Here is a 27,491-nt window from a genome sequence, read left to right as displayed (position 1 = left end):
TGAATGGATTATCTCCACTTCTGGGTAGCGGGACTAGTCATTGATGGCTTGTACTGGGCAGAAGTCAATGCTTATTGCTTCCCATTGTGAGGTACCTCTTGGGGCTGATCGGGTGGCTTCAAGCCTCTGGGTTGCACTTGTTGTCTGGCATGGGAGACACAATGATACAACTCTCTCCACTCTTGAATCGAGCTGTGGCAACCACACTCTATGGCGTATTCAGGATTTAGTTCTGACAATGCCTTGGTGCTCCTGGTGTGCGAGTGTGACAATCCTGTCTTGCAGGCTGAGTGGTTTGAGGATGCGTGTGCCTCTTAGTATCTGTCCATCGCTCGTAATAGACAGCTCATGGCGGACTGTGAATACACCTACTAAGAAGTTCTTGGCCACTGCCGGGCAGTTGTGGTTGTTCTTCAGAATCGAGTTCCACCCTCCGGCTAGTATCGCATTCTTCACTAGGTCGCAACACGTGTCTGCGTTGGTTGCTTCCGTTATGTCTGCTATGCTACCTTTGGCGTCATGGTGTGTACATTCTAGCAGATATGCTCTTCCGTCTATGTGGAATCCTTTACCTCTGCCACTGTCGCGCTGCGGGAGTACCTTGATAGCATGTCTGCAGGGTTATCTGCTCCAACCTGGTGGATGAGGTCAAGCTCATAATGCTATAAGTGTAGTAGCCACTTTGCCGGGTTGTGTGGTGCTGTGCCCAGGAAGATGGGTATTAGATGCTTGTGGATGGTATAAGCTTTGAATTTCCGGCCATAGAGGTATAGATGGAAATGTGTGCACCCCCATACGACGGCGATTGCCTCTTTTTCAATGTGGGAGTTCCTTTGCTCTATTGGTGTCAGTGTTCGAGAGGCGTAGGCTACAGGCCTTACTTCGCTGCTGGGGGAGGTTTGTATAAGGGTGGCTCCCAGTCTGACTGGGCTTGCATTGACGTACAGTTCCATCTGTAAAGTGATGTTGTAGTACACCATGGTGTCGTCGGCGGACACCAAGTCCTTGATTCTTTCAAAACCTTCTTGACAGCGGGCATTTCACTGCCATTTGGTGGCTGATTTTGTTAGCTCTCTCAGTGGTTCGGAGATCGTGGGCAGATTATTTATGAATCTGCCGCAGTAAGTCGCCATACTCAATAAACGTCGCACATCTGTGGGCGTGGTGGGTGGTGCTGCCCCCTTGATATCTGTGACCTTGAGGAGGTTAACAGACACACCTTTGCTATTAAACACATATCCAAAGAAAGTTAACTGGACCCAGCAGGCTTCGGCCTGTTTCTTCTTCTTGACAGTAGGCTCTGGGGCCATGGGGTAATTCTGTGCTGGTGGGCCCAATGACCGGCATATTCTTGCGTAGTGTTCAACGTGGGCACATACGCTGCACATGGTCCCCTGTGCTGGGCAGTTCCTCTTCCAGTGACATTGCCCACCGCACCATCCCCAGTCGTTCGGACCTGGTATCCTCGATTGCCATGTGGGGGCGCTGTTTGGTTCTCTACCATCTCCCCTGGGTTGTGGGCTGTTGGTGACAAGAGCAATTATGGGTATTGGAGCATCTGCAGGGTAGTAGTGTTCATGTGGGCCGCCCTGGCATTGGAGAGTTCCCTTTGGCGTCCACACTCTAGTATTCGTCTCAGGGGGATGCCCTTTTCACTCAGTATTATACGCCTCCATTTTTCAGACTGCATACCATTAAGTCTTTGGCACCTGATTTCTTCGTCGACGTCTTTACCATTGTGCATAGTCTGGATTCAATTGTGACATGAAATAGTCTGTTAAGGTGTTTTTCGCTGATTGATAAGCATCTGTGCCATCTGCAAGGAGATAGTAAATTGAAAATGTGGAGCACGTTTTCTACCACGTTTAGCAGTAGATGAGACTGCATTTACCTCAGAGTTGTTACATCCCTATAGTCCATTGCCATCTCAAATGTTTGTGATTCCTTTGCCTGTGTGTTCTTGTTTTGAGCCAGACATGGCTGTTGGGTCCTCTTATGCCGATTTCACTCTGTAATGGACAGCTGTTGCCTCGCGATGTACTCCGCAGCTGTGAGGCCATACCGCCAGCTTGTCGCCACTGTTATGTCGGGTGGCCTCCGACTGTGCGTGCTTCGGTGGCTGTGTGCCATGCTGTAAAGAGGGGGAGCACAGGAGCAGCAAGAAACACACGCCAGACGTGTATATTAGTGGCACGTAACTGCCGGCTTACTATTCCAGAAGATCCTGTGTCTGCCGTTCATTTGCCACATCCCGCCCTGTGGGGCGACGTGGCATGAACATAACATCAAAACATTAACGCCTACCCGCTGTCTTCTACTAAACCACTTTATAAGGCACTCTTCAGAATATGTATTTCTGTTTGTTGCAGCTTGAATGGTTTGAGAGAGATTGTTTATTTTCTTGTTCGAAGGATGGTTTAAAATGCAGCATCGGGCTTCGCAATGCGTGCATATTGCTTTTTCCTTTTTCATACCATCCCTTCAGCTTGGTTATAACATTCCTTGCATGCTCACTCCTTATTTAACATTGTATATTTGTTTTTTTCTTTCATACTGTGACTGTTGTGAGACAGGCATGGTATCAAGAGATGACACAAACCACAAGCGTAACAGTTTCAAAACCTTTATTAGAAATGTCAGTATGGGTGTAACGCTTAACTTGCTCTATATGTATGGTGTGGATTGCCCTATTTAAAGAAACTAAGGAACATTGATGTCCAAAAGTCCAAAGCAAAAGTCTGTCTGTGTCAAAACCTGTGCTTGCCCTCACATCTAATACCTAAACCGTAGTGTAGGGATATTTTGACTGAAGAGCAGTCTCTAGCTCCCTTCTCCAAGTTCAAGGAACACTTCCAAAGACAATGTTCATCGGAAGCTCGGGTCTCCTTTCCCCAAGCTGTAGGTTACACAAAACCGAGTTCAAAAGGAGCTCCAGGCTCTTCACCAGGCTGCAAGTGTTGATTCACAAAAACAGAGTTCCAGGGTAATGTTTTAAAAAAACCTCAAGATTTCCTTCCCAGCGTTTCAAGCCTTAGTTTCCAACACAATATTTAAAAACAAGCTCAGAGGTTCCTTTCCCCACGCTTCAAGCCTGGTGTTACAACAAGAAGTCTCAGAGGAGCTCAGGGTTCCCTTTCCCAAGTGTCACAACCACTTCTCTTCAAAACCACTGCATCTTTGTTTCCGTTGGGGCTCCCTGGTCGTGGCGCAGTTAACAGACCGCACGGTCCCCCCACTACAGATCGCGCAACCAGGGATCCTTGTTAGCCTCTTTGTTTAATGTTCGTAGTCCTTCAATTACCAAATCTTTCGCCACTTCTCAATGGTGTGCAGGCTTTTGCTCCCACTTCACAGCTCCCCCTTCTGCAGTTCAATTTCTTCCATTCAGTTTACTGTTCGTAATCGTTTCCAAATGCCACGTTTCCAGCCCCCTTCTTTCAGGCTTCTGATTTGTTAGGGCAGTACGGTTTTGCTCCTGCTTTACTGCCCCTCCCCCCCGCTTTCTGCCCCTCAATTCCTTTCCTTTGTGTCAGTTTGGAGGCTTTTGAGAACGTACCTCTTGTAAGCGACCATTCTGACACACTATCACTTGGAAAGTCTTTACGATCACTATGCTTTCATCCGTCTGTTTCAGAGGCTTCTGAAAGTGTACTGATTATACGCTAGCACTCTGACACAATTCATCTCACTTGTTCATTCGCACACTGGGTTTATCTCGCTTCACTCAAAACTCACTGGTGCTGTTGCTGCGTTGTACGCCTTCCTCGCTCCACACAATCTTTGCGGTTGAGATCAGGGTCTCAGCTCCTGCCCCTCAGACACTCCTGGGTTGGTTCCTCCACCTAGTAGAACGAGCACTCCGCAGCCGCAATGAAGGGACTGGTGCTTGGTATGGTCTCCTTCTGACCTCGTCAGCACATGGGAGACATAGCTTCTTTACTCCACTTCTACTGACTGGCACGCTCTGCACGTACTCAGCTTCTCGGCATCCTGCTCTCCACAAGTGTCCTCCTGGATTGTCTGCTGCTCTCCCTCTTCTGCCTGCTCTCTGAGTTCCACCTTTTTTCCACCTGAGCCCTGTGATGGAGTTTAAGCTGTAAGTCCTTAGGCTTCATTGCTGGACCATAATGAATGCAATGAAAGGGACATTGCTGACCTTTAGTTCTGTGTTCCTCCAAGTCCCTCTTCTTCGTCCCAGTACTAAAGTGGTGTTTTCCATAGGTAATCTGCATTACTCTTGGAATGATCTAGTTCCTCTTTGTACTTGGTCTGACCTCAGGGTAAAAAGTAGCATATGGACATAAATACCCTACAAAGGCTGAGAGAGGGTAAAGTAAATCACTGTCAGGAAAGGGGGATGCCATGTCTCACCCTCTCGCACCCTCTCCCCAATCCCCAAAGACCCTCCACCCAGGTGATCCTTCCTCGCTAGTCCAGTCCCAAGATCAGTATCCAAAAGTGATGGCCTTTCCCTGGCCACCTGAACAGAGGATCCCTGGGGAGTAAGTGTGAGAATGGCTTCAGGTTTCTCATACTGTCCCTTACACACTTTGAATCCTTCTAGCTTCCAGATCCTGTTTGTCTAGCTGGAGAAAGCTTTAGCTCTCCCCAGAGCACTTGGAGGTATCTCTTAGAGCAGACTTGGAAGGATGCCGTCGTAGTTGCAGGTGAAATCACACTTCTGAAGACGTTGAACAGTGATGCAGCACAGGACCCCAGGTATTGGCTGCGCAGACCGCATGGGATTGAAAGTACAGGAAACGTTGTGTAAAAGGTACACTGCCACCAACCTGAACAAATGGGCTTGTCACAGTAGTAAAATGTTACTGGAGCAGCGAGAAAAGGGGCACAGTCTATCCCCTCAACACTACACATAAGGGGTGCTGGCTGATCTCGCAAAATAAAACACATGTAGGATAATAAAGTATCCCCCTACCCTAGTAACTGCAAGAGTTAATCAGGAAAAGAAAAGAAAAACAACGCAGGAGAAGCTTTAGGGGCTTCTGACAACACTGTACAGAGGGTGCTGTGTGTTGTTTCACAAAAAGGTAGATGCCAAAAAATCGGAGGAAAGCATAACTCACAAAAGAAATCCCCAAAAGGGGCCAAAAAGGTTCCTTACACCAGTGTAAAAGGAGGGCTAAGTGTGGAAAAATGTTACCACTCACCCAGGAGAATTAGTTGAAAACTCCAGGTATCCAGTGAAAGGTGCTGGGGGACGCACAGTGAGTGGAGATTTCACACAAGAAGAGACATCTACCCTAAAAGTGCCCCCTTAAAGGGGACCACAATTTCGTTTTAGTTTACCATCCATTATCAAAGGAGAAATTAACCATTTCTCTATCAGTCTGTCCCAGCCCAGAACAGTGGCTCTCAATTTTGCCAAATTTTGAAACACTTTGTGTTTCCCCTTAAATATAACCCACCGGTGCGCACCATACTATCAGTGTCTAGAGAAAGACAGTACCATTGCCACACCTCACTGATTATGTCCTGCTAGGCAGAAACACTTGTGTGAGGTTATTGTTGGCACTCTTGTTCAGAGGAGAATTGCATAGCATGTCTGTGCTGAGATGTCCTTGTGAATAGGACCAGGCTGATATAAAAATAGATACTTCTCTGGTGTGCACAGCAGGCTAAAACATGAGTGGACACAATACCATGAAACAGGTGTTTGTCATTGTTTGTTCTCAGTACAGGAGCTTTCACAATTATTTGGAACTCTTGTGTGGTGGGTTAAAAAATAATGCCCTAGATAAAAAGAATCAATTTTAGATTTTTCCTAAATGAGTGATTTTCTTTCTTTCCCATTGCTTCTGGAATAATATTTGGTTCTATGTGATATTGTCAGATATTGAAATATGCACACCAAAAAGACCAATGTTTGTCGGCTGATTTGGTGCTGCCTTCAATATTCAAAATATATGACTACTTCAGTGGGGTATCTCCCCCTCCTTTTACCCAATCCCGTGCCTTCTCAACTTTAAACGGGAGTTTCAACCCCAAACTCCCCTTTGCTCCCCCAACCGCTCCCCGCCAAATACATTATCCTAAACCCCCTCTTATCACTAACATGCACACACACACTAACAGACGCACGTACTCGACCACCCTCTCCCTTTATCACACAAAGAGTCTTCGACCCCCATTCAAACACCCTTACACATAACTTATCCCCCACCCCACCAGACAACAAACATTCTACACAAACATACACACACACTTAACCAATTCAGCCACATCTTCCATCTTTTGTGCCTGGTTGCGCCCGTCAGCCCCGGTGCGCACTCATCTGCGGCAGGGACGTAACAGTTTGATTTAGAAAGCCCTCTCTGAGCGGTCTCTGGAGCTTGATAGGAGATGCTGTTTTGCCCAACCAATGTGAAATGCCAAGATAACTTGGATTTACTCAGCAATGGCATGGACTCAAATAGAACCTTCTAGATCAGACACAAGATTTTTAATTGGTTTCACCTGGAAGCCAAATCAATTTTCGTGTTGTTGAAGAAATGTGGTCCCACCGGCACAGTCCTTAATCAATCGAACTGCTGATTTTGATGCAATTTGAAGACATTGGCCCTCATTACAACTCAGGCGTTAAGGGTTTAACGGTGCCGTCGGCGCCGTTAACCCTTAACGCCTGATTACAAGTGCCCCTTTGCGGGTTGGTGTTTAACGCCTGCTTTTAGCAGGCGTTAAAAATCCAACCCGCAAAGGGACTTTGGAGCTAATTACGGCACCGTAATTTACGGTGCCGTAATTAGCGCCTTCCCCATTCCCATTATGCTCTATGGGGGCAAAAATGGGAATGGGGAAGGGCAAATGGTTATTGGGGAATTACCGCCCCACTCACCTTGGAATGGGGCGTAATTCCGCCATCCACCATGGCGGAATCGTAACCTTAGCGGCATGGACCATGGTGCTAATAGCACCATGGTCCTCCGCCAAGGTTGTAATGAGGGCCATTGAATTGGTAAATTGACCTTATAATTCACAATTGCTCTGATTACTGGGGTATGTTCTCAAGGCAGCAGGTATTCCAGGGTCTTCTACAATCTATCTAGTGGAAAGTACACTGCTTTTATGTAGGCTCCTTTATGTGACTCACCCATATCAAGTGCGTAGAAACCCAAAGTTGGTAGGAGAGGAGCCCTCCTTGTAGAAAGTATCAAGCAGGAGAGGAAGATAACCTGCATTGCATGGGACAAACAAATCAATGGAATAAAAAGCATCATTGTGTAGTGTATCCTTATGGAAGAAGTTGTGAATCATAATGTTGTTGAAAGTCAAAGACTTTTCTAAAGTTCGAAGCAAACCTCACCACAGAGCACTTGTAGTAGTGGTAGGAGTTTTAATCCTGACAGGCGAGTATACCAGGAAAGGGATTATTAGTGGTAGTCCTGGCAGGTTAGTGGACCAGGAAGAAGATATTGAAGTACTACATTGTGGTGGAAGGTTGTAGTGGAAAGAAAGTGGCAAGCCCACTAATGTGTTGTAAAAAACTGTGGTAAAAACCATCCTAATATAACATTGTTTATCAAGAAGAAATGTAAAAGTGGTTATTCTTCAAAGAGGAGAGGTTGTATTGAATACTGACTAAAAGTGTGAAGACAAGTCTTTTGGGTTTTGTGGAAACTTTGGACAATCATTTTGAAGAGTGATAAATCCTGTATTTATCTCGGGGAAGGGGCTCCGACCCTGGTTACAGTAATACATGATTACAAAGTTTATGCTTGAATATAACTATCATTTTGTTGAACTTGAATGGACATATGATACCTGTATGATTTTGTTATAGGTATAGGTGTGAGCTACAGATATCTTTTATTTGAGTGTTTTCCTTTAGTCTTAGTTTAATAGGTAGGGAAATCCTTTTTAGGTTAGGGAAAGTGAGGCGCTTATCACACCTTTATTATTTAATAAATGGCTTCTTGTGAAAAAATCTACTTATCCACCTTGCATTTCTGACCCCTGATATATCATACTGCTACAATGTTTACATAGTGCTTGTGTGTAGCAGGACCAGCACTGTTTTTAAACACCCTAGGGGGGTTGCCTCGCCCCTAGCCTCTACTCTTCCCAACAATTCACCCCACCCTCTATCTCTAAATGACCCCTTTGAATGGCTACCATCCTTACACATATTCATTTTTTTCAGATATATTTATTTCCTAGTTGGCAGCAGCTAGCATCAGAAACGTTTTCCACAGCAGAGGGCGCTGTGTGCCTTGGCACCGACTGAATGCAGTAGTCCTTTCCTTGGCTCCAGAAGAGTTGGAGGCCGTAGTACATATAGGGCACCACACCTCGTGACGCCAATTCCAACCTCTTTCCCCCATGCTCAGCAGCTGAGGGACTGGCTGAAAAGAGATTAGAACATGAATTTCTCTGCCTAACCTAAATAGGCAACCTTGCTCTCTAGTTGTGGGGCTGAATGGGAGGGCGATGAGTAACCTGTGGGAGGAGCCATCCATCAGAAAGAACATTACTCCAGGTAAGTGATTTGTAATTTGTTCTTCTACTGGATAATATGCGTCCACAGATTCCTCATCTTTAAATAGATTCCCTTAGTAGTGTTTCCAAATACAGGAGGCGGGTAGAGAGCGAGGACATCTCCCTCAAGAAAAAAAGGTTTTGGTGGACTGCTCAACCAAACCAAGCATTCTGAGAGTCCACAGAATCCGGGCAGTAGTGTGTACAGAAGTCCACGTAGCCACTTGACAAATGTCTAGAACGGGTGCACCCCCCTGTAGAGCCCATGGGGCCACCACACCTCTAGTTGAGTGTGCCCTAAGCTCCGAAGGGGCTCACCTTTCGCTGACAGATTTTAACATTCTTGGCATGATCCACCTATTGTCTGTTTGGGCACTGCAGTAGCCTACTGTCAAACCTAAATATGTTATGAACAGTGGTTCATAATTTCTTAACTCTTTGTTTGAACAATGCAAAGTAGAAACATAATGCCCTCTTTGGTTCAACCGTAATAGCCTTTCTTCCTCTTTGGAGGCTTGTGGCAGTAGATAGAGAACCGGTAGGTTTTATTTTTTGACTGAGATGGAATCCTGTTTTGACCTTGAGAAGAAAAGAAGACCAAGCCATTGGCATAACCGTCTGTCTGGAGAATAATAGTAAGTAGGTTTTACTGATGGATCTTGCAGCTCGCTCTCTCTCCTGGATGATTTAATTGCCACTAAGAAAGCAGTCCTCAGTAACAATAGCCAAAGGGAAAAAGAATGCATCAGCTTGAAGTGTGAGCCCATCAGGAACACGAGTACCACATTCAAGTCCCAGGATGGAAAGACTAATTGCCACAGAGGGACCATATTCACTAATCATTGAAGAAACTGTATGACCTTAGGGATTCCCGCAATGCAAGCATTGTTCAGACGTCCTTTTGAATGATGAGATAGCTGCTAAATAGCCTTTCATGGTGCCGATCTGCAAACCACTACAAGCAAGTGACAAAAGGAATTGGATCGCGGCCATGGAACAAGCAAGCAATAGGGTCCAGATCCCTCACTCTGCACCAGGCACAGAACTTTTTCCAATGGCTTTGCTAGTCTGTCTGCCTGTGGAGAAGAGTACCTCTACATCTTCTTTGGGGCAAGCCCCAATCCCTGTATCCCAGCCCCTCAAGAGCCTAGCATGGAAAATCAGGGTGCTAAGGTTGACATGAAGAACTGACCCACCGAAAAGAAGTTCTGGAGGCATCGAGGAGGGAAGATGGTCATGTCGAGGGGATCAGAATACCACGTCCTCTGAACACAATCCGGGGAAATCAGAATCATAATGGTCTTGAGTTTCCTCAGCCTCATGTGAACTTGCCAGATGACAGGAATTGGTGGGAATGCGTAGAGGAGGTTGAAAAGCCAATCTACTAAGAATGCATCCCCCAATGCCCCTCCGCGGGGAAATTCCCTGGAGCCGAATAACTTGCTCTTCCCGTTAACACTGGAAGCAAGCAGGACCACCTGAAGGGTTCCCCAAAGGTTGAAGATTTATTTCTGCATTATTCATGCCAATCTCTTGATGAATTGTCCCTTTTGTGTATTACCTGGGGCTCATCCGTTACTGTGGTTTAAATGTGTACACATCTTATGTGAGTGTCTTCATTTCATTCAACTATAGAATAACCTTGATTATCTAAACAAAAAAGATCCAAAAAAAATGGCGGTGCTTTATTTGGTGCACACGGAGGAGCCCTCATTCTACAACATCAGGGCTAATGTCTAAAGACTAATACATCTTCGCAGGCTCGGTACCATCACTAGCCACACTATGGGAGTCTTTCAAGGCCTATATTAGAGGGATTGCACTTTCCAACGAAAACGGAGTCCTCAAATCGATTCGGAGAGATCTAGCCGAGAGTGAATCCAGGTTGTCGACCCTGGAGGCTGCGTGTTCACTTCACTCTTCTCCGGGTAACCTAGCGGCCATTGGGGTGGAATTGGATACGTTTCGCTCCCTGGCTGATCGTGAACAGAGGTTTCTGGACAACCCAGGCATCGCGCGGAAATACGGGGAGGGCGAGCGCCCTGGTCGCTTCCTTGCGAGGTTGATCCGACATGAGACAGGTTCCCCACACATTCTCGGGATTGAGAGACTGGACGGCTCTTTGGCTGTCTCCTCCCGGGACGTCAACACGGAATTCTTTAATTTTTACGAGTCCCTATACTCCAATTCGGACGAAGTATCAGTGGAAGAAATCGACTCCTTTCTCAATTCCCTTCCCTTGTCAACTTTATCCCCTGAGGCTGCGGGCTCTCTTGACTCCCCACTTACACTGGAGGAGCTCTCCGACGCTATTGATTCCCTATCCTCGGGGAGAGCCCCCGGCTCGGATGGTATCCCAGTCGAATTTTACAAGTCCTATAAGTCACTTCTCCTTCCCCACTTGTTGGCTGTGTGGGAGGAGTCGGTCGAGACAGGTGTGTTCCCCCCTTCACTACGTGAGGCCACGATTACAGTATTGCTAAAGGCTGGCAAACCCCCCTCGCATTGTGGATCGTATCGTCCGCTTTCCCTTATAAATTGCGACGCCAAAATATACGCAAAGGCCCTGGCTCTCAGGTTGGCCCCCATCCTACCATCCATCATTCATTCCGATCAAGCGGGCTTTGTCCCGGGGCGGTCCACCTCCCTGAACTTAAGGCGTATATTTAATATAATTGACAGGATTAGCCCAGAGACTCAGGCTGTAGCGGCCACGCCAAAGGCCTTTGATTCGGTATCATGGCAATTCCTTTGGCGGGTTCTCGAGAGCTGTAAATTTGGTTCCTCCTTTCTCTCTTGGGTCAAGCTACTTTATTCGTCCCCCGTGGCTAGGATCCGTACAGGTGACCACTGCTCTCCTTCCTTTGGGATTGCCAGGGGGACGAGGCAGGGGTGCCCATTCTCTCCCTTGGTTTTTGCAATTGCCATAGAGCCCTTCGCGGACATGCTTCGTCACCGCCATGCCCACAGAGGCCTCCGTACTGCCAGGAGGGCGGACATAGTTTCCCTATATGCGGATGACGCGTTGTTGTTCATTCGCTCTCCATCCCTCAACTTGCCTCCAGTGCTGGAGGATATCATTTATTTTGGCCGGGTCTCGGGCCTTAGGGTGAATTGCTCGAAATCCACCCTTTTCAGACTTACGGAATGCACTCTCCCCCCCCCTGACACTCTGGGATTCACATGGGCTCAATCCACATTCACTTACCTGGGAATAGCAGTAACGCGCCAACAGGCACTAACCTTCGAAGAGAACTTTCGGAAGTACCTTACACATCTGTCCGTTAAGGTTTTTGCCTGGGACAAGCTCCCGATTTCTCTCGCGGGCAGAATGGGTCTATTGAAAATGGTGGTGTTACCTCAGCTGCTTTACAAGTTTGCCAACGTACCCTTGTGGCCAGGCGCGGACTTTTTTCGCGACTTGACTCGTACAATTAACTCCTTCCTTTGGCACTCAGGAGCGGTCCGGCTTAAGTATGAGACCTTGTCCACCCCCATGGCCAAGGGGGGCTTTGGTGCCCCTGATTTTCTTAAATATTGGCTAGTATCCCAGATCCAATATATCTCCCATTGGTTTAACACAACTGACCCCCCCCCCTCATGTCCGGTTCGAGAAACTTGCGGTCTGTGACCGCGAAATCCGCTCTTTGGTTATACAACCTGCTCCTCTGGTACTGGATTCACAGAGTCCGGTCGCCTGCACATCCCTTGCATTAGCCAAAACATGGAAGCTGCTTGGAATAGCCCGCGCCTTCCACGGCAACCTTCCCCTCTGGAACTTCCTCCCGGGGGTCCCCCAGGTCGCACCACTTACTGTTCTTCGCTGGGCCGAAGCAGGCTATGAGCTGTTGCGGGACGTGTTTGACCAGGGCATATTCATTGAGTGGACTGATCCTCCCCTACCCTTTAGGAGTGACCGGAGTGTCTGGCTTCAATACGCGTCTCTCCGTAAGACCCTTAAGCGTAATTATCCAACATTCCCTGCGTTACCACCAGATGACCCGGCCATTGGGGAACTCACTTCCCCCTCACCCATGAAAGGTAAAATCTCCAGGTTATACTCCATGCTGCAGTCCAGATCCTTCCCAGAATTTTCTAAACTCAGGGGGTCTTGGGAGAGGGACCTGGGGGTGGAAATGTCAGACGACCGCTGGGCACATTTATGCGACCGCACTCACCGGGTGTCCTTTAATTCCCGATTTAAACTCATCCAGTTAAAAGTGCTGCATAGGTTCCACTATACTCCGGTCAGATTGCATCCCATGTCCAGTGAGCATCCATCTAGTTGCCCTCGATGCGGGCATGATGACGCGGACTACATCCACATGATCTGGTCCTGCCCCCGCCTCTCACAGTTCTGGGGAGCGGTTTGCTCGACGGTATCTGCTATGCTTGATCACCCCATTCATCCTTCCCCAGCATTGTGTCTCTTCCACGACCTCCCTGGCCTCCCTCGAAAGTCCAAAAAACTGACTGGCCTCTGCATGCTCTTGGCGGTTCGGTCCATCCTGCTCTGCTGGCTTCGCCCCTTTCCCCCCACACATGCCCAATGGTTAAAAGCGGTTACTTGGGCCTCTGATTCCGAGGAAACTTGGTCTCACCTGCAACCTACCCACTCCAGGCCTAGGGACATTTGGCTTAGGTTCCGCTCCTACTTGTCCGACCTTGACATGACTCCGGTTGCTTCCCCTCCACCTGCTCTTTCTCACTAATGTGAGAGCTCCTTCCATATTATTTTGCTCAGCCACCCCTCCTCGCATGTCGTTTGTAATTTATTTTTCTGAATCATTTTGTGTGCAATCTCCGTATGACTGTACCATGAACTGTATTGTCAGTCTGTACCTGCTGGGCGCTGTTCGCCTGTTGTTTTGCTGCCACGCTGCCTAATAAAAAAAGAATTTATAAATAAATAAAGACTAATACATCTTAAACTTAAAGCTAGTTAGTGGGGTGAGACCTAAAACAAATGGACCTAACCCAGCAGTCTCAGAAAAGTGTTTTAGGTTTTGGGCTTCATTATAAGCTTGGCGGTGGGGAAAAAGCGCTGGTAAAAGTGGCAGTAATTCCGTGATCCCCACTTTTCCCGCACTGCCAAACTACAAGCAAAAAACAGCCGGTAGTACTGGAGCCAGGAATACCAGCAATCTCCTCCATGGAGTCCTGTCGGACTCCATGGAATAAGGATTTACCGCTGTTGCTGGCACCTGGAATATCGCAGTAATACCGGGATATCATGCGCCGGTAACAGTAGGTCTGCTTCCCGGTATCCTACCAGAATTACCGCGGGATACCAGGAAACTTATAACGAGGGCCTTTGTCTCTGGTAACAAAGGCAGCTGGTAGCGGAAGAATCCACATGGCCATGCTCGTTTGTGATCACTGATCTATTTCTTATTCCTCAGAAAAGGGTATGGAGAGAATAGGATGAAATGGCCGATGCTTACCCTGAATGTTCTGGGACTTTCAGAATATTTATTTATATATTTAATTGTTTTTTCTATAACGCGCCTAATACCATACCTGATTTCGGTTTCTAAGCGCAGATCCGGGATTTGAACCTCTGTTGCTCTGTGTATTTAGGCTTGAAACATGTGTGGGAAAAGTACCACAGAAAACGTTTTTCTTGGAGGTACAGGTTGGAGGATTGCCTACAAAGCTGTGGGGAAAACAAAATACAGTACAGAAGGGGAGGCTGTGTGTTAACAGTGGTAGGATGGATGAGCAAATAAAGCTGGCACATGGGTTTATTGTAAAGGGACCTATCGCCCTTAGTCTCGAGTGCAGGTCCCTAACCAACAAAGGTTCCGGCAGTCATATCCTGAAAAGGTTTGTTATATTGCAGGTATCTGCGTGTTTCAAGTGGCCCAGCAGACTTCTTTCGTGTTTTGGTGCTTTGTTACCAAAGATGCGTCCCATTCCTTGAGTCTGTAGTCAAGGTTCCAATTCTCTCATTTTGGGGCAAGATCTTGGGCTGCCTCCTTCCTGCTCCAGAGACACCTTATGGAGACAGCTGGATGACACTTTCATACTGGCACAAGGCCTTGTGCTTCTACCCACTGGCCCTGGGTTTACAATCATGGGACATGGGTAGGATTTTCTCCCCCACTGCTTTTCCGTCTGCAGTAATTATCATGCCCCTACGCAAGCGTCACTCTCAAATCTGCAGCCCACTGCAAGCTCTTCTCCAGCTTCTAGGAATCGGTTGGGCCTATCACGTTCAAGCCTCGGTGTGATTTCAGTGCTTTAATCGCACTGCCTATTCAACTCTGGGGACCTCAGCACCCCCACTATGATCTGGACTTTAGCCTACAGCATGCTAATTAAGCTGCCCCCTCTCACTGTTCTCTCTGGGTTAGAGGCTCTGTGAACCGATTATTAAACCACTTCAAGGTCTGGGCTGTTTGGCTCAGCCATCTCCTCCCCTCTCTTTGGGCTACACTCACTACCAGCATAGCAATTCTCAGGAATGGCTTCCTGAGTCTCATAATGCTGGCCTTGTTCTGACTTTTTAATACTAGGAATTTAAATATACTGGTCATATTGGAAATTATTCAAGAACATTATGTCCCCTTGTTTCTAAACAGCATACATGAATGGTTGTAATAAACCGTAATCAAACTTCTCTATTTCTGACGACATGACATTCTAATTTAAATAAAAAAAAGTATAAGTAAATAGTAATTTTTCGCAGCCATAGAAACGTTACTACATTTTACCACACTATCCAAGGTACATAATTATGCTGCACTAAAAATAGATTCTGCCCACATAGAAAAAAGTCATATTCACTCATTGATCCATACATACATATTTAATCAGAAGGGAGTGTTTGTTTTAGGGTATTACCCATTTTTGTCAAATATTTTGCTGCATTTTTTGCTGCTTTTTTAACATAAAAATATAGATGGTAAATTACATAGGAAGGATGATTAGGGGTGGAAGGAGAGGTGCAGGGTTCTCTCCCATTTATTGTTAGTGGTAAAAAAAAGCAGTGAAATGGGCCTAAAGACATTTGGCAAAATTGCCATTTGGCAAACAAAATCCAAAGAATGTTCATACATCACGTTTTAGGCATTCCTCACGAAGGTAATTCCTTTATAATCCAGTAGAAACACTACCACAGTATTGTTATAATTGTCATACTCAGGACGGTTTTGAAATTTCAACAACATATGGTCGACATGCGAACCATGGACCACTGCTTACCGTGTCTTATTCAGGATAGGTTTGTTGATTTAATCGGTCTAAAGTTCTCAAGTGATCTAAATGTCACTGGGCCGAGTAAGATAGTTGCTTTTGTTCTCCGCTTTTCCCCTCCCTTGCCTTGTCGCGCTTTGAAACACCTGTGTATGAGCGTGGTATAAATCAAATATCATATCAATTAGGTCTTTGTGGTAGATGATTCTATACAAGTTGCTTATAAGGCTATTATACATTTGGGTCTCAGGTAGCTGGAGTCAAGTATCCGTTGCCCACATAATTGGGACATTACTTTGTAGAGTATGGTGTCACAAGGAGGAGCAAGGATTTACAAGACGTTTAGAACTTTGATTTAAACATTAATCTCCAAAGGTGTTGGACATCTGGAGCAAACCTTCACTTCACATTGACCCATCCCTGACACTGTTTATCTTTGACATACCCTTATTATTGTAGGTTATCCTCTATATCTTATAGACCGTTGGTCCAACTCCATCCATCAAACGCTAGTTAGTAAAGCCGTTTGTTGAACCAGGCCCGAACCATGTGTCATTGCTTGGCCTTACCACAGTTTGTGATGAGATCTCTGTGTGCTGAGGGCTGCAAAGGGCCATCTACCATCTTTAAACCAGATATATTCCACATGGTATCCTGGTGGGCTTGTTCTCTGGCAGTACCACTGGTTGGTATATTATCTCTTAAATAATGGCATCATGCTGAATGCATAGGAGTGCTTCGCGTCCCACTTCTCGGGAATGCCTACTTCCTTCGGATTCCTCTTCCTAATCCGTTCACGGGCTCGTTTAACCTTTGGGTGCATATTGCAGGATTTTGCCCACATCAGGGATGGGTTTGTAATGTGCGTTCACAGTGACACCAGCTCACCTCTAGATCAGTGCCTCTCATAATCTTCCCCAGTAGTCCGTGTGTCCGAAGGTTCCTGTTCCCTAAACTCTCTTCCTGCCTGCTGTTCCAGTGTAAGGGGGTCCTTCCTGCCTCTAGCAGAATGCACCTTGTATTATGCTGCAGCATGTGATCCAGAATGGCTGTGGGGCTTAGTGTTGGTGCTGGGATGGAAGACTGGTTGGGCTCTGGAGGATGCCTCATATTCCACCTCCAGGGTTGTCACATAGCATAGAGGGTTGTGTTATGTTATTGCATTCTTATAAGGCGCAACCCGCCCGATAGCCTCAGTGCGCTGCAAGAACGAGGGCCAATAACAGGGGTCAGGACCAGGACAGAAAACCGAAAGCAATTCCAATATAATAATTAGAATTAAAAAAAGAATGTCTTAACAGCCTTTTTTTGAAGCGATGCAGACTTGTATGGAGTTCCAAAGGAGAGGGGCTGAATCTATTAGCTAGGTAGGTGGGAGCTTGGTTGGTAAGGCATTTATATGACAAAGTCAAGACTTTATGAAAAGTGCGATGGCAAATAGATAGCGAGTGCATTTCTCATCTTGACTGAGTGACATGGTTGTGCAGGCCCAAGTTGCAAATTATTCTGACCGCATTGTTTTGTACTACTTGAAGGCTATGAAGGTTTTTCTTTGAAGTGCCTGTCAATGGGCCATTACAATATTCCAGGCCTGAATTAACAAGTGCTGCAGCTAATGAGGCAAGATGTTCTAGAGACAGATGAGGTTTGATCTGTCTCTGATGTTTATTAATGTATGAACATACAGATTTTATTTGTGAAATATATTGATTTATGATCAGGCCAGAGTCTAGTGTGACAGCAAGAGTTTTTACATGGGGACTGACCACAATAGGGTAGTTAGATATAAGAAAATGGGAATCCCATGCTTCAAGTTTTGAAAATTCTTTGAGGCGATTCTACAATCATAGGTTCTGTCTTATCGTTATTCAGCACCAGTGAGCTAAGAGTCATCCAGTGCTCCATCATTTCATAGATGCTATTTAGGCGAAGAAGATCGGTATCATAATCGGCATGAAGTTCCAGCATAAGCTGGGTGTCGTCTGCATGATTAGTGTAGACGACACCGGCAGTATCGAGCATGTCAAACAGCAGACGGGTGTAAATGTTATATGGAAAAGGCGAAAGACAGGCGCCCTGTGGCACCCCACAGGATGACTTCCTCTGGCCCCCAGAGTTCCCCGGTCTCCCTCTTAGCTTTTCTAAAAGGACTGTCCCAATGCTTAGGATACTCAGTTTGGTGGTGCACACTGATACGGGTCGGTTTGTCCATCCAAGAATGCCTTTTGCACATCCATGCTTGGATGCGGTGCAAAGCATGATGATTATGAACGGTTCTAAAACAAAGGTCATGATGCTGAGGCAGCATCCCCTTATTCACCCCTTTTTGACCTGTCCGCTACCATTTGTTTTATGGTTTAATCATGATCCCCTTTCAAAAGTAGATCCCTGAGGTTGTAAAGGTGTATAACTAACATCTCTACCTAGCGAAAACTATCACCCTTGATTTCAACTTTCCAAAAAGCAAGTCTTTGCTCTGGGCTACCAACTTGTCAAAGGTGAGTTATGGCAATTCATTGTATGGAGATCAGGCCACCTATTCTATCGCCCTGTGTCAGTGAATAAAGAGCAATGTTAACAAGGCTCCTTGTAAACTGAGTTCAGGATACAATTTACCTGTGCTAGCCATAACTCAACAAAATGCAATGTGGAGGCAAATCAGCTGTACTGTCTGTGTGGTCAGCCACACTACTACCTTTCGAGTGACCAAATCCAAGCATGTTTAATTGCTAGTCGTTAAGGATTGCCATGCCCATTGTGGTTGCTAGACTTTGGAAAGATCTCTAAGCAACTCTCTGGGCTGAAGAACTAATCTCTGTGTAATGGGGTTATTGCAGACACATTTGTTCTGTAGATCCTTTGGTTAGACTTGTGGCCGAGGTCAAGATCAGGAGAGCCAGAGAGGGACTATATTTGTTGTGAAGTGTTCCGTAGGTTCAGGGTAGACCTTCCCACTCTGAAGTTGCCTTGGGAATGGATGCAAACAATGTGTGAAGTGTATAAAAACATACTGAACTACCATAACACCTGGGTCCCCCACAGTTGCTTCAATTAACAGATAATGCAGTGGTTGATCTTCCAGCGGCACCTTTCTGGTGCAGAGGGTGGAAGGTTGGGAAGTAACCTTTTGGTGTAGGCTGTGTATTTGCCCATTGTTACATCAAGTAGATGCAGTAATAAAAATGATCTATGTTGTTGTTATGATAGTTGTGATGTATTTTTCCCCATTTTTATCTTATAAAGCATTGTTTCAAAAAATGATATTTAATCATGTAAATTGACATCACTTTTTAACACAATATGCATTTTTTTGCCCTGAATGTTCCCTCAGCACATTGCAAGATGACTTCTTCATTCTTCACGAACAAGAATATGATAGCTTGCTGGAGTGTGTATTTAAGACAGAATTCCTGAGCCTTCTGTCAAAGAGATATGAAGAGAAAATGCAAAGGAAACTACCTCTAAAGTTCAGCAACACGTGAGTAGCGGACAGTGATCTCTGTACATGCGAAGAGCCAGAACTCCTGTTCTTTCCACCTTCGGCTCAACCTGCTGTCACTTGGTATCCTTTATAGGGATACTTGATTGATTGATATTTTATTTCTATCGCGCTCATACACAAGTGTTTCAGAGCGCGACAAAGCAGGGAAAGGGAACAAGGGAGAACAAAAACAACGATCTTACTAGGCCCAGTGACATTGAGAACGTGCAAGTGCAGGGTATAGGGAGAAGGGGGAGAAGTGCATGGAAGGGGGAAACAAAAGGAGAGTGCGGAGCGAGAAGGAAAAAAACAAAAATAATAATAAAATAATAAAGAAAAAGGCAACAAACAATGGGAGTGCAGCCAGCAAGTGGCAAGTGCTGGGTGTATGGCAGCAGGCCGTGTAGGTCTGAAAGTGCAGGAAGAAAAGGGGAGGGCTGTATGGGTACAGATACAGACCCCAGTGCAGGGGGTGGGCCGGAGGCTTGCGTGAGGGTGGCAGGATGAGCAGGTACCTGGGCCCAGAGGACAGAGGGTGGCCAGGTGCATGGGGCCGAGGGAGAGTAGAATCAACAAGTGAGAGGGGAGGAGAAGGCAGAAGCAAAGAGGAAGGTTTTGAGGTGCTTCCGAAACCGGAGATGGTTCTCCTCAAGTTTTAGAGTGGCAGGGAGGCTTTTCCAGAGGGAGGCCCCAGCCGAAGACAGAGATCTACCCCCAGCTCCTTTCTTTGAGAAACGACTGATCCTGAGGGAGTTAGAGGTAGAGAAGCGGAGTACTCAAGATGGGACGTATTTGCGGAGGGATAGCTGAAGGTATGTTGTACCCAGGCCCCAGAAAGCCATGTGGACAATGCAGAGGGTTTTGAATTTAATCCTTGCATCCACCGGGAGCCAATGGAGAGATTTCAGAGCTGGAGAGGTAGGATCCCAGTGCTTGATGCCAAGGACAAGTCTCGCAGTCCTGTTCTGGATAAGTTGTAAAGGGCGGAGAGTAGAGGCAGGTAGATTAAGAAAGAGGCTGTTGCAATAGTCCAGCTTAGAGAGAACCAGAGCTTGGGAGACAGTGAGCTTCTGGGGGAATGAGAGGAAAGGAAGAATACCTCTGAGGAGGTGCAGTAGGAGGTTTGACTTTTTTGATACATCAGCAATGTGGGCAGAGAAGGAGAGTGTGGAATCAAAGTTGACACCAAGGTTCTTGGCCTCGCAGGTGGGGATAGGAGGAGGGCCAAGGGAGGCCGGCCAGAGAGTGAGGGGAAAGGAAGGTGATGGTGTGCCAATGAGGAGGATCTCTGTCTTGTTGGCATTAAGACAAAGATCGTTGGCGGCACACCAATCTAGGATGGCAGTTAGGCAATCAGTGATGAGAGAGGTGGAGGAGATGGCCGAGGGCAGCCTGAAAATGAGTTGAGTGTCGTCTGCGTAGCACTGGAAGTTTGAGCAGAAAATGGCAATACAGTGGGCGAGAGTTGCCAGCTATTGGTTGAAAAGCCAGGGCGAGAGGTTAGACCCTGGGGGAACACCACAAGTGGAGAGGAAGACCGTTGATAAGAAGGACCCAAGTTGGACCTGGGAGGGTCGATCAGAGAGGGAAGAGGTCAGCCAGGCCAGAGCCTGATCGGGGATGCCGAAGTTACCCCGGAGACGGTTGAGCAGGATGGTATGGTTGACCGTGTCGAAGGCAGAGGAGAGATCAAGTAGGATGAGAACAGAGGGAATGCTAGAGTCAAGGTTGGAAAGCAGATCTTCGCGGATGTTCAGGAGAGCAGTTTCCGTGCTTCTGCCAAATCTGAAGCCAGACTGATGGTCATAGTGACAGCCAACAGAATCAGAATGAAGGTTTAGCTGCGAGATGGCCAGCTTTTCAAGGAGATTGCCTAAGAAGGGGGTAATGGAAATTGGGCGATAGTTGGCCGGACAAGAGGGATCCGCTGTGGGTTTCTTGAGGAGAGGATGCACAAGGGAGTGCTTAAGAGGGGAGGGGAAGGATCCTGAGGCAAAGGAGTGGTTGCAGAAGTCGGCAAGGGCCGGAGCGAGGGTATCAATGTGGTCCCTGAGAGTTTTAGAGGAACAGGGATGAACCTGTTTTGACGAGGCTTTCATAGATCGGAGTTGTCTAGCGACCACATCAGGTGAGCAGAGAGGAAAGGAAGAGAAGGAGGGAAAAGCTATGTCTGGGTAGTTAATAGTTAATAGGCACAGAATAGAAGGGTCTTGCACAGTCCATCACTCTGAGTTAAGGCTCTGTAGTATTGTATGGTGTTGATCCCAAATTACCCTTCCATAAAGGGAACAGGGGTACTTTCATATTTGTATTACATTTTTGAAATATCACAAAAACACGTCTTTCAATCAATGTAATAACAGCATCCCTGTTGCCTAACTTGGGGCCCAAGGCGTTTTGTTGTTGCAGTAGGTAGAAACAGCAAGGTGGTGAAGTGGCAGGCTGGAAGGTAGGAGTCGGATGAACCTGGTGGGTGGAACCTGCCACCCGCTCTGTGATAAAGGCCTAAGAGGTGGTCTATGGGGGAGACCTCAGATCCCGCACTGCAACCCATGACTCCTATGTGGAACCCATCCTAACCAGGGGGAAACTCTTTTGTCGGCTGGGAAACATATGTTTCGAGGGGTCGAGAGGGGGGCATGCCATACAATAGCAGATGGGCCATACTCCCCCCTCCAGTATGCTTGTATGCTTTCTCTCACTGCTTCCTCGCTTGTGTCCTTTCAACTAAACAAAGATGTAACATAGATTTTGCAGCATGTGTTTGTTTGGCCCATGTTGTCACACACAGCTGGCATCAGAAATCCTTGAAATCGAGCAGTGGGGCGCTGTAGACCCCGGCATCAACTGCATCCAGTGTTCCATTCCTCAACTCCAGAAGTGAGGGTGCCTCTGGTACAGAATGATAGCACGATGCCCTGTGACCTCCGTTTCTTTTTAGCATGCACTCTGCACGCTTCGTCAGAACTTTTTCTTCCCTTCACACATTTTTTACTGCCACACAGTTTCGTCGTCGTCAAAAGACTCAGGGTTCAAACATTGCAGGGATTTCACTTTGCAGATGTCCATTTACTGAGTCACATTCAATTTGTGTTTGGTGTTTGGGGATGGGGCATGATGTCTCGGAGTGTGGTTCCCGTCAGGCAATGAACTGGAAAGCGCTCAGGGAGTGATCGGCCATACCTTGGTGGGCAGCCCACCAAAATCATGAGGGACCCCCTCCAGAAGTCGATTGTCAAAGGATGGGAGGGTGTTGGAACTCCCCATGCCCAAGAAGAAAGACCCTTCCGGGGAGAAGGACGGATGACAAAAGGCTCACAAGAAACACTGTAAACATTTCCACTCCAGAAGTGGATTAACACATTCCTCATTGTCTTCTTTGCATAAGAAAAAGAGAAGGCACCAGACCCTGAGAGACGAGTGCGATGGTTGGTCTTTAGACACCTCAAAAGAGGCAATGTACCGGATTGCAGCTATCCCCTGGTGAGTGGAAAAAGTGCAGAGTCCCATCACCACCTCATGGGACGGAGGATAAAGAAACTGCAAGGTTGTAACGCTCACCTGACTCCCACAGAGGCGCTGGCCTCGTTCGCGCTGCTGTGACCTCTTCTAAGGTGATGCGCAGGGTTCGGAAGACGGACTGGACCGGGCCCCCAAATCTGGCTTGTCTGGCTCGCAGAAGTATCCTTCTGTAGGCGAAAATAGGGGATTAACTGTCTGCGGGGTAATGCAATCAGCCTCCCACTTTCCCCTCTCACCCTCCTCGAAACCCTTCTGTGATTCCTCGTAGCGTCTCACCTTAGGGTCTGGAAGGACGAGCTCTCCATCCTGCTTCTGATGCAGGGGCGCGTTGGTATCGAGTTACTTCACTGGATTTTCGGATTGGTGAGAACCAAACTTGCTTGGCTTCCAGGTAAGTTTTTTGATAAGAGGTTCCCCTTGTGTCCATGCATTAATGTACTAATGCTAGTGTCTTTTTCCCCATAGGGGCCGGGGTACGGAATGCCGGGGAACAGGCACCGACCCGAGATGAGAGGTGAAATCCTTGTAGAAATCAGGTAAGTCTTTAATGAGCGTTTTTTGGTAATGTCTTTTCATTCGCTCATTAACGCTGATGTCTCTTTTTCCCCTTAGGGGCCGGGGTCCGGAAATGCCAGGATGCGGCGCGGACCCGAAATGAAGAGGGAATTAATCAACAGGTAAGTCTTAACATGGAGATTTAGCTTTCCTTATTCCCTTCTCTCTCTCACCTTTTGTTCTGGTCTTTTTCTCCCTAGGCGCTGGGGCGTGACTGCGAATCCGGATGATCGCTGCTGAACATGGAGGCGCCCTGTAAAGGTGAGTGGAATGCGGCGCTGCAGCGATCGACGCGATGAGCTTTTAAATAAAAGTCTTCCTTTTCAGGATTGTCGGCGATATGTCTCCGGGATGCGGATTTAGCAGGTAAGGACTTTTCCTTCTTCTGTTCTCTTCTTCTCTTCCTTTGCAGGTGATCCAGGATGCTGGCAGGCGTGGCAGAAATCAGGATGCAGGAGCAGACACGGTGAGCGTCCAGCTGCTAGATGCAGAACAACGCGAAGCACGTGTGGCTGTTCGGGTGGGGTTTAAATAGCCTTGGAAGAAGTTCCAGGTATGTATCCTTCCTCCAACCAGGTATGTATCCTTCCCCGACCACGCCCGGATGGTAAATTAGTCCCACAGGTAAAGTAGTTCCTTTCAGGCCTCAAGGAGGCCGAGATCCTGCAGCATGGTCTGCATCAGGTAAGTGCACCCAAGCACTTCCATAATGAGCCTGGCGCCTATGGCGCCAGGACTGATGTCTTTTATGAGCCTGGCGCCATAGGCGCCAGGACACTGTCCAAAGGGCCCCTATATGGGGTTGCTGGGTCCTTCCTTGGGGCTGCATGTCCTCTTTCGGGGACGCAGGGCTTGAACCGGCTCCCCGGGAGCGGGCATCATGACAAAGGTTGCCATTGTCAGTGGAGATTCAAGATCCGGGGTCCCTTATGCGGTCACTATAGGACATAATTTCAGAGTTCAATAGATGTCAACAGGTGTGTCGGATGGAGAGGAAATCTCTTTGGCCTCACACTCAAATAGTGAGCTAGAAGCCAAGCCCATTAGACCCTCCCAAATCCCCCCAGGAAAGCCACACCATCCGGGAAAGCAACACCACCTAGGTCGGTCAGTTAGAACTTCTCGCAGGTGCAACCGATGGACATCGATCCATGGGAGAAACCTATGGGTCACTCATACTATGATTTTTCCAATGAGGAACATCCGGTGGAGGGTGAGCCGAAAGATAGGGAACTTCTGAAGGAGTAAGAGTGGCAGGACTTCATTATCCCTGTGTAAGGGAAATCGGATTCTTCAGGTAGCGCCTCACCTCTGGATGATATTGTCTCATTCCATGCCATGATTACAAAGGCAGCTAAACTCTTTGATTTGCAGGGATATATCAAGTAAAATGAAACAGTGTTCTATGGGCATATGAACAAGCGCCATAGTACTATCACTAGCATTCCAATATTGGATACAATCTGGGAGACAGAAGGTGCAATTCTCATATCACCTCTATCGGTGCTTGGAATCATGGCATGCCTCAGAAGAAAGGTAAGATACCGGACACCACCCCATTATGGCTCTAACTTCCAAAACCGAGACTCACTAGCTACAGTAGCAGTGTGGCATAAAGTGGATTTCCTGGCCTCCCTGTTGATTGCCTCACTGGACAAGGAGGATAGGAGGTTGGAAGCCATAGGACGCAAGATGTCAGCATCTGTATAGATGACCATTAGAACGGCCAATGAATTGGCAATGACAGCTCACTGCGATTGAGAGCCTTGCCATAGCACCTGCCGGAGGACCGACAGGAAGACATTAGAACTACAGTCAAAGAGTGACAAATATCATCTCTCCATGCCATTGACTCAGCAGTTAATTCCACTGACTCAACTTGCACACAGGGCTATCCTCCAAATATGGCATGGCTGGTCACCAATTTAAGTCAAGAAGCACAGGTCCAAATACTTGATAAGTCGCCCAGTGGTTAAGACTTTCAGCAAAAAGATCAACGCCCACCTAAATGTATTAAAATAGTATACCAACACAGCATGACAGGGAGAAACGACCCTTTCTTTCCATTCAAAGGGGCATTGCCAAATTCAGGTCATCCTCTTCTAGGGCTTACACGACCAGTTATTTAATGTCTACACACGCCACATCAACCGGATACCAACAGAGCTCAACCAACCAAGAACACACCCAGCCATAGACACCAAAGCAACTTAGATCCAGCTCCTGAACAGCACCCAGTTGGGAGGTCGGATCAAATGTCATGCAAGTCAATAGTCCAGACAGCTGTGTGGTAGACATATTGACCAAAGATCACGTGTTGAAATGTGTCATGAGACATCCGCAATCTCCTGTGGTGACATCCAGCAATCATCACTTGGAACAGTTGCAACAAGAAGTTCTGAAACTCCTACACAAAAGGGCAGTAAAAAAAGGGCCCAAGTTGCAACAAGAAGTTCTGAAACTCCTACACAAAAGGGCAGTAAAAAAGGGTCCAATCGTCACAGCGAATGGGGTTCTACTTCCGCTATTTCACGGCACAGAAAAAGAACAGAACAAATCCTACTGGTTTGCACCATATGAACAAGTTAAACTGGTGGAAAATGTACATGTTGCATCAGAACATCCAGTGGATATAAAAAGGAGGGACTATTTGGCTACAGTGGACTTGGAGGATGCCTGTTTTCATTTCCTAATATATCAGGCGCACTGGCACTACCTCAGCTACACAGTGGGAAATCAATACCATCGGTCACATCTCATGCCCTTCAGACTCAGGTCTGCAAAGAGAGTGTTTGCCAGATGCTTTGCATCATTAGTGCCCCATCGATTGAGAGCAGGAATTGAGGTGCATCCATATCTCAATGACTGGTTGGTGAAGGGACCCTCAGATGCTGTAGATAGAGTGAGTGGGCAGCAAACAGGTCAGACCGTGAGCACTATGTAATTCCCTATCCACAGTGAAAAGTCAGCTCTATTACCAGTTCAAGCAGTCAGATTCCTGGAAGCAGACCTCGACGCATCCATACCATTGGTCGGACCGTCAGAGTGCTGGAATTCAAATTCCTACTGGGCATGAAGTCCTTTTGAATATCGCTTGTGCCCTATTGTAGATTACAAATGCACCCGAAACAGGAGAAGATAGATACAGCCATCCCTGAGTTCATGGGATGGCTGTATCGAGCCAGCGTTTTCAGTGATTTCTAGATGGGTGGACAAGCAAGGACAGCCGTTTACTGTGAGAACGGACGCCTCTCTGACAGGGTGGGGAACTACACCTAAATCATCTGCAGGTGAGAGGTGTTTGGTCGGAAGCAGAGAACAATTTACATATCAATGTTCTTGAGCTAAGAGAAGTATACTGGGCTGTAAAGTCTTTTCAACCGGCCCTCAAACGTTGCCCGGTGACCGTACAGACGGACAACATGATGCCCATGCACTATACAAACAAGCAAGTTGGCACGAAGTGAACACTGCTGTCCAAAGAGGCCCAGGGCATGTGGTAGAGGGTTGTAAAACAAAATATCATCATCATGGAGGAGGATCCCCCAGGAAAAGGAAGAGTGTTTGTGAATCATCTTTGGATCGTCTCAGAATGAACAATGCTGTATTCTACGAGTGGGAGAAGGACACCAAATATATACAGAGGATGGTCCTGGCTTAGAGTGTCCAACCTGCGGATGTCTTTGCAACTAAGGAAACCACAAAGTGCTGTCACTTTGTGAGGTTGTTCTCGGAACCAGGATCTCTGACAGACGTATTTCAAATCCTGTCGGATTGGAAGTTTCTGTATCTCTTCCCACCAGTTCCTCTAATGGGGGAGTGCAAAGGTGGGTCAAGGAGTAGCTGATACTGAAGATGATACTCAGCCCCATCATTGCCAGACAGATGTGGTACCCCAACTTGATCAAGATGTCAGCGGCTGAACCCATTCACCTTAGAACACACCCAGGGCTCCTAACGGGACAGCAATTCATGATACACCATCAGAGCCCAGCTTCTCTATCACTCACGGCATGGCTCCTGAAGACCACACATATTATCATTTAAACTTACCAGGCTGCTATTGTCATGAGATGCTGGGCCGTATAGTTGTAGGCCCAGTGAAAGTGCACTCCACCAGAGGCAAGGCTGCAACAGCAGCTTTTCATGCGAGCATATCCTTAGCTGACATCTGAGCTGCAACATGGCAGCCTCTCCATCCCTTTCATGGCAGCACTGCCTTGATGACTATTCCAAGACAGAA

General features: G+C 47.1%; 1 protein-coding gene across 5 annotated transcripts in view; it reads left to right on the top strand.

Annotated features, from left to right (window-relative positions):
- The window catches only part of MYO1E (myosin IE), a 933,795-nt gene that overhangs the window by 842,048 nt on the left and 64,256 nt on the right, over positions 1-27,491 (top strand). For all 5 annotated transcript variants that reach the window (XM_069624389.1, XM_069624388.1, XM_069624387.1 and 2 more), the window contains one exon: positions 19,022-19,168. In XM_069624389.1, the coding sequence (XP_069480490.1) occupies positions 19,022-19,168 (147 nt within the window). The remainder of the gene's footprint in view (positions 1-19,021; positions 19,169-27,491) is intronic.

Source organism: Ambystoma mexicanum, chromosome 11 (assembly GCF_040938575.1).
Source record: "Ambystoma mexicanum isolate Mex_15411 chromosome 11, UKY_AmexF1_1, whole genome shotgun sequence".
Classification (NCBI taxonomy): Eukaryota; Metazoa; Chordata; class Amphibia; order Caudata; family Ambystomatidae; genus Ambystoma; species Ambystoma mexicanum.
Note: the sequence above shows the minus strand (reverse complement) of the source record. Positions and strands in the feature narration are given on the sequence as shown.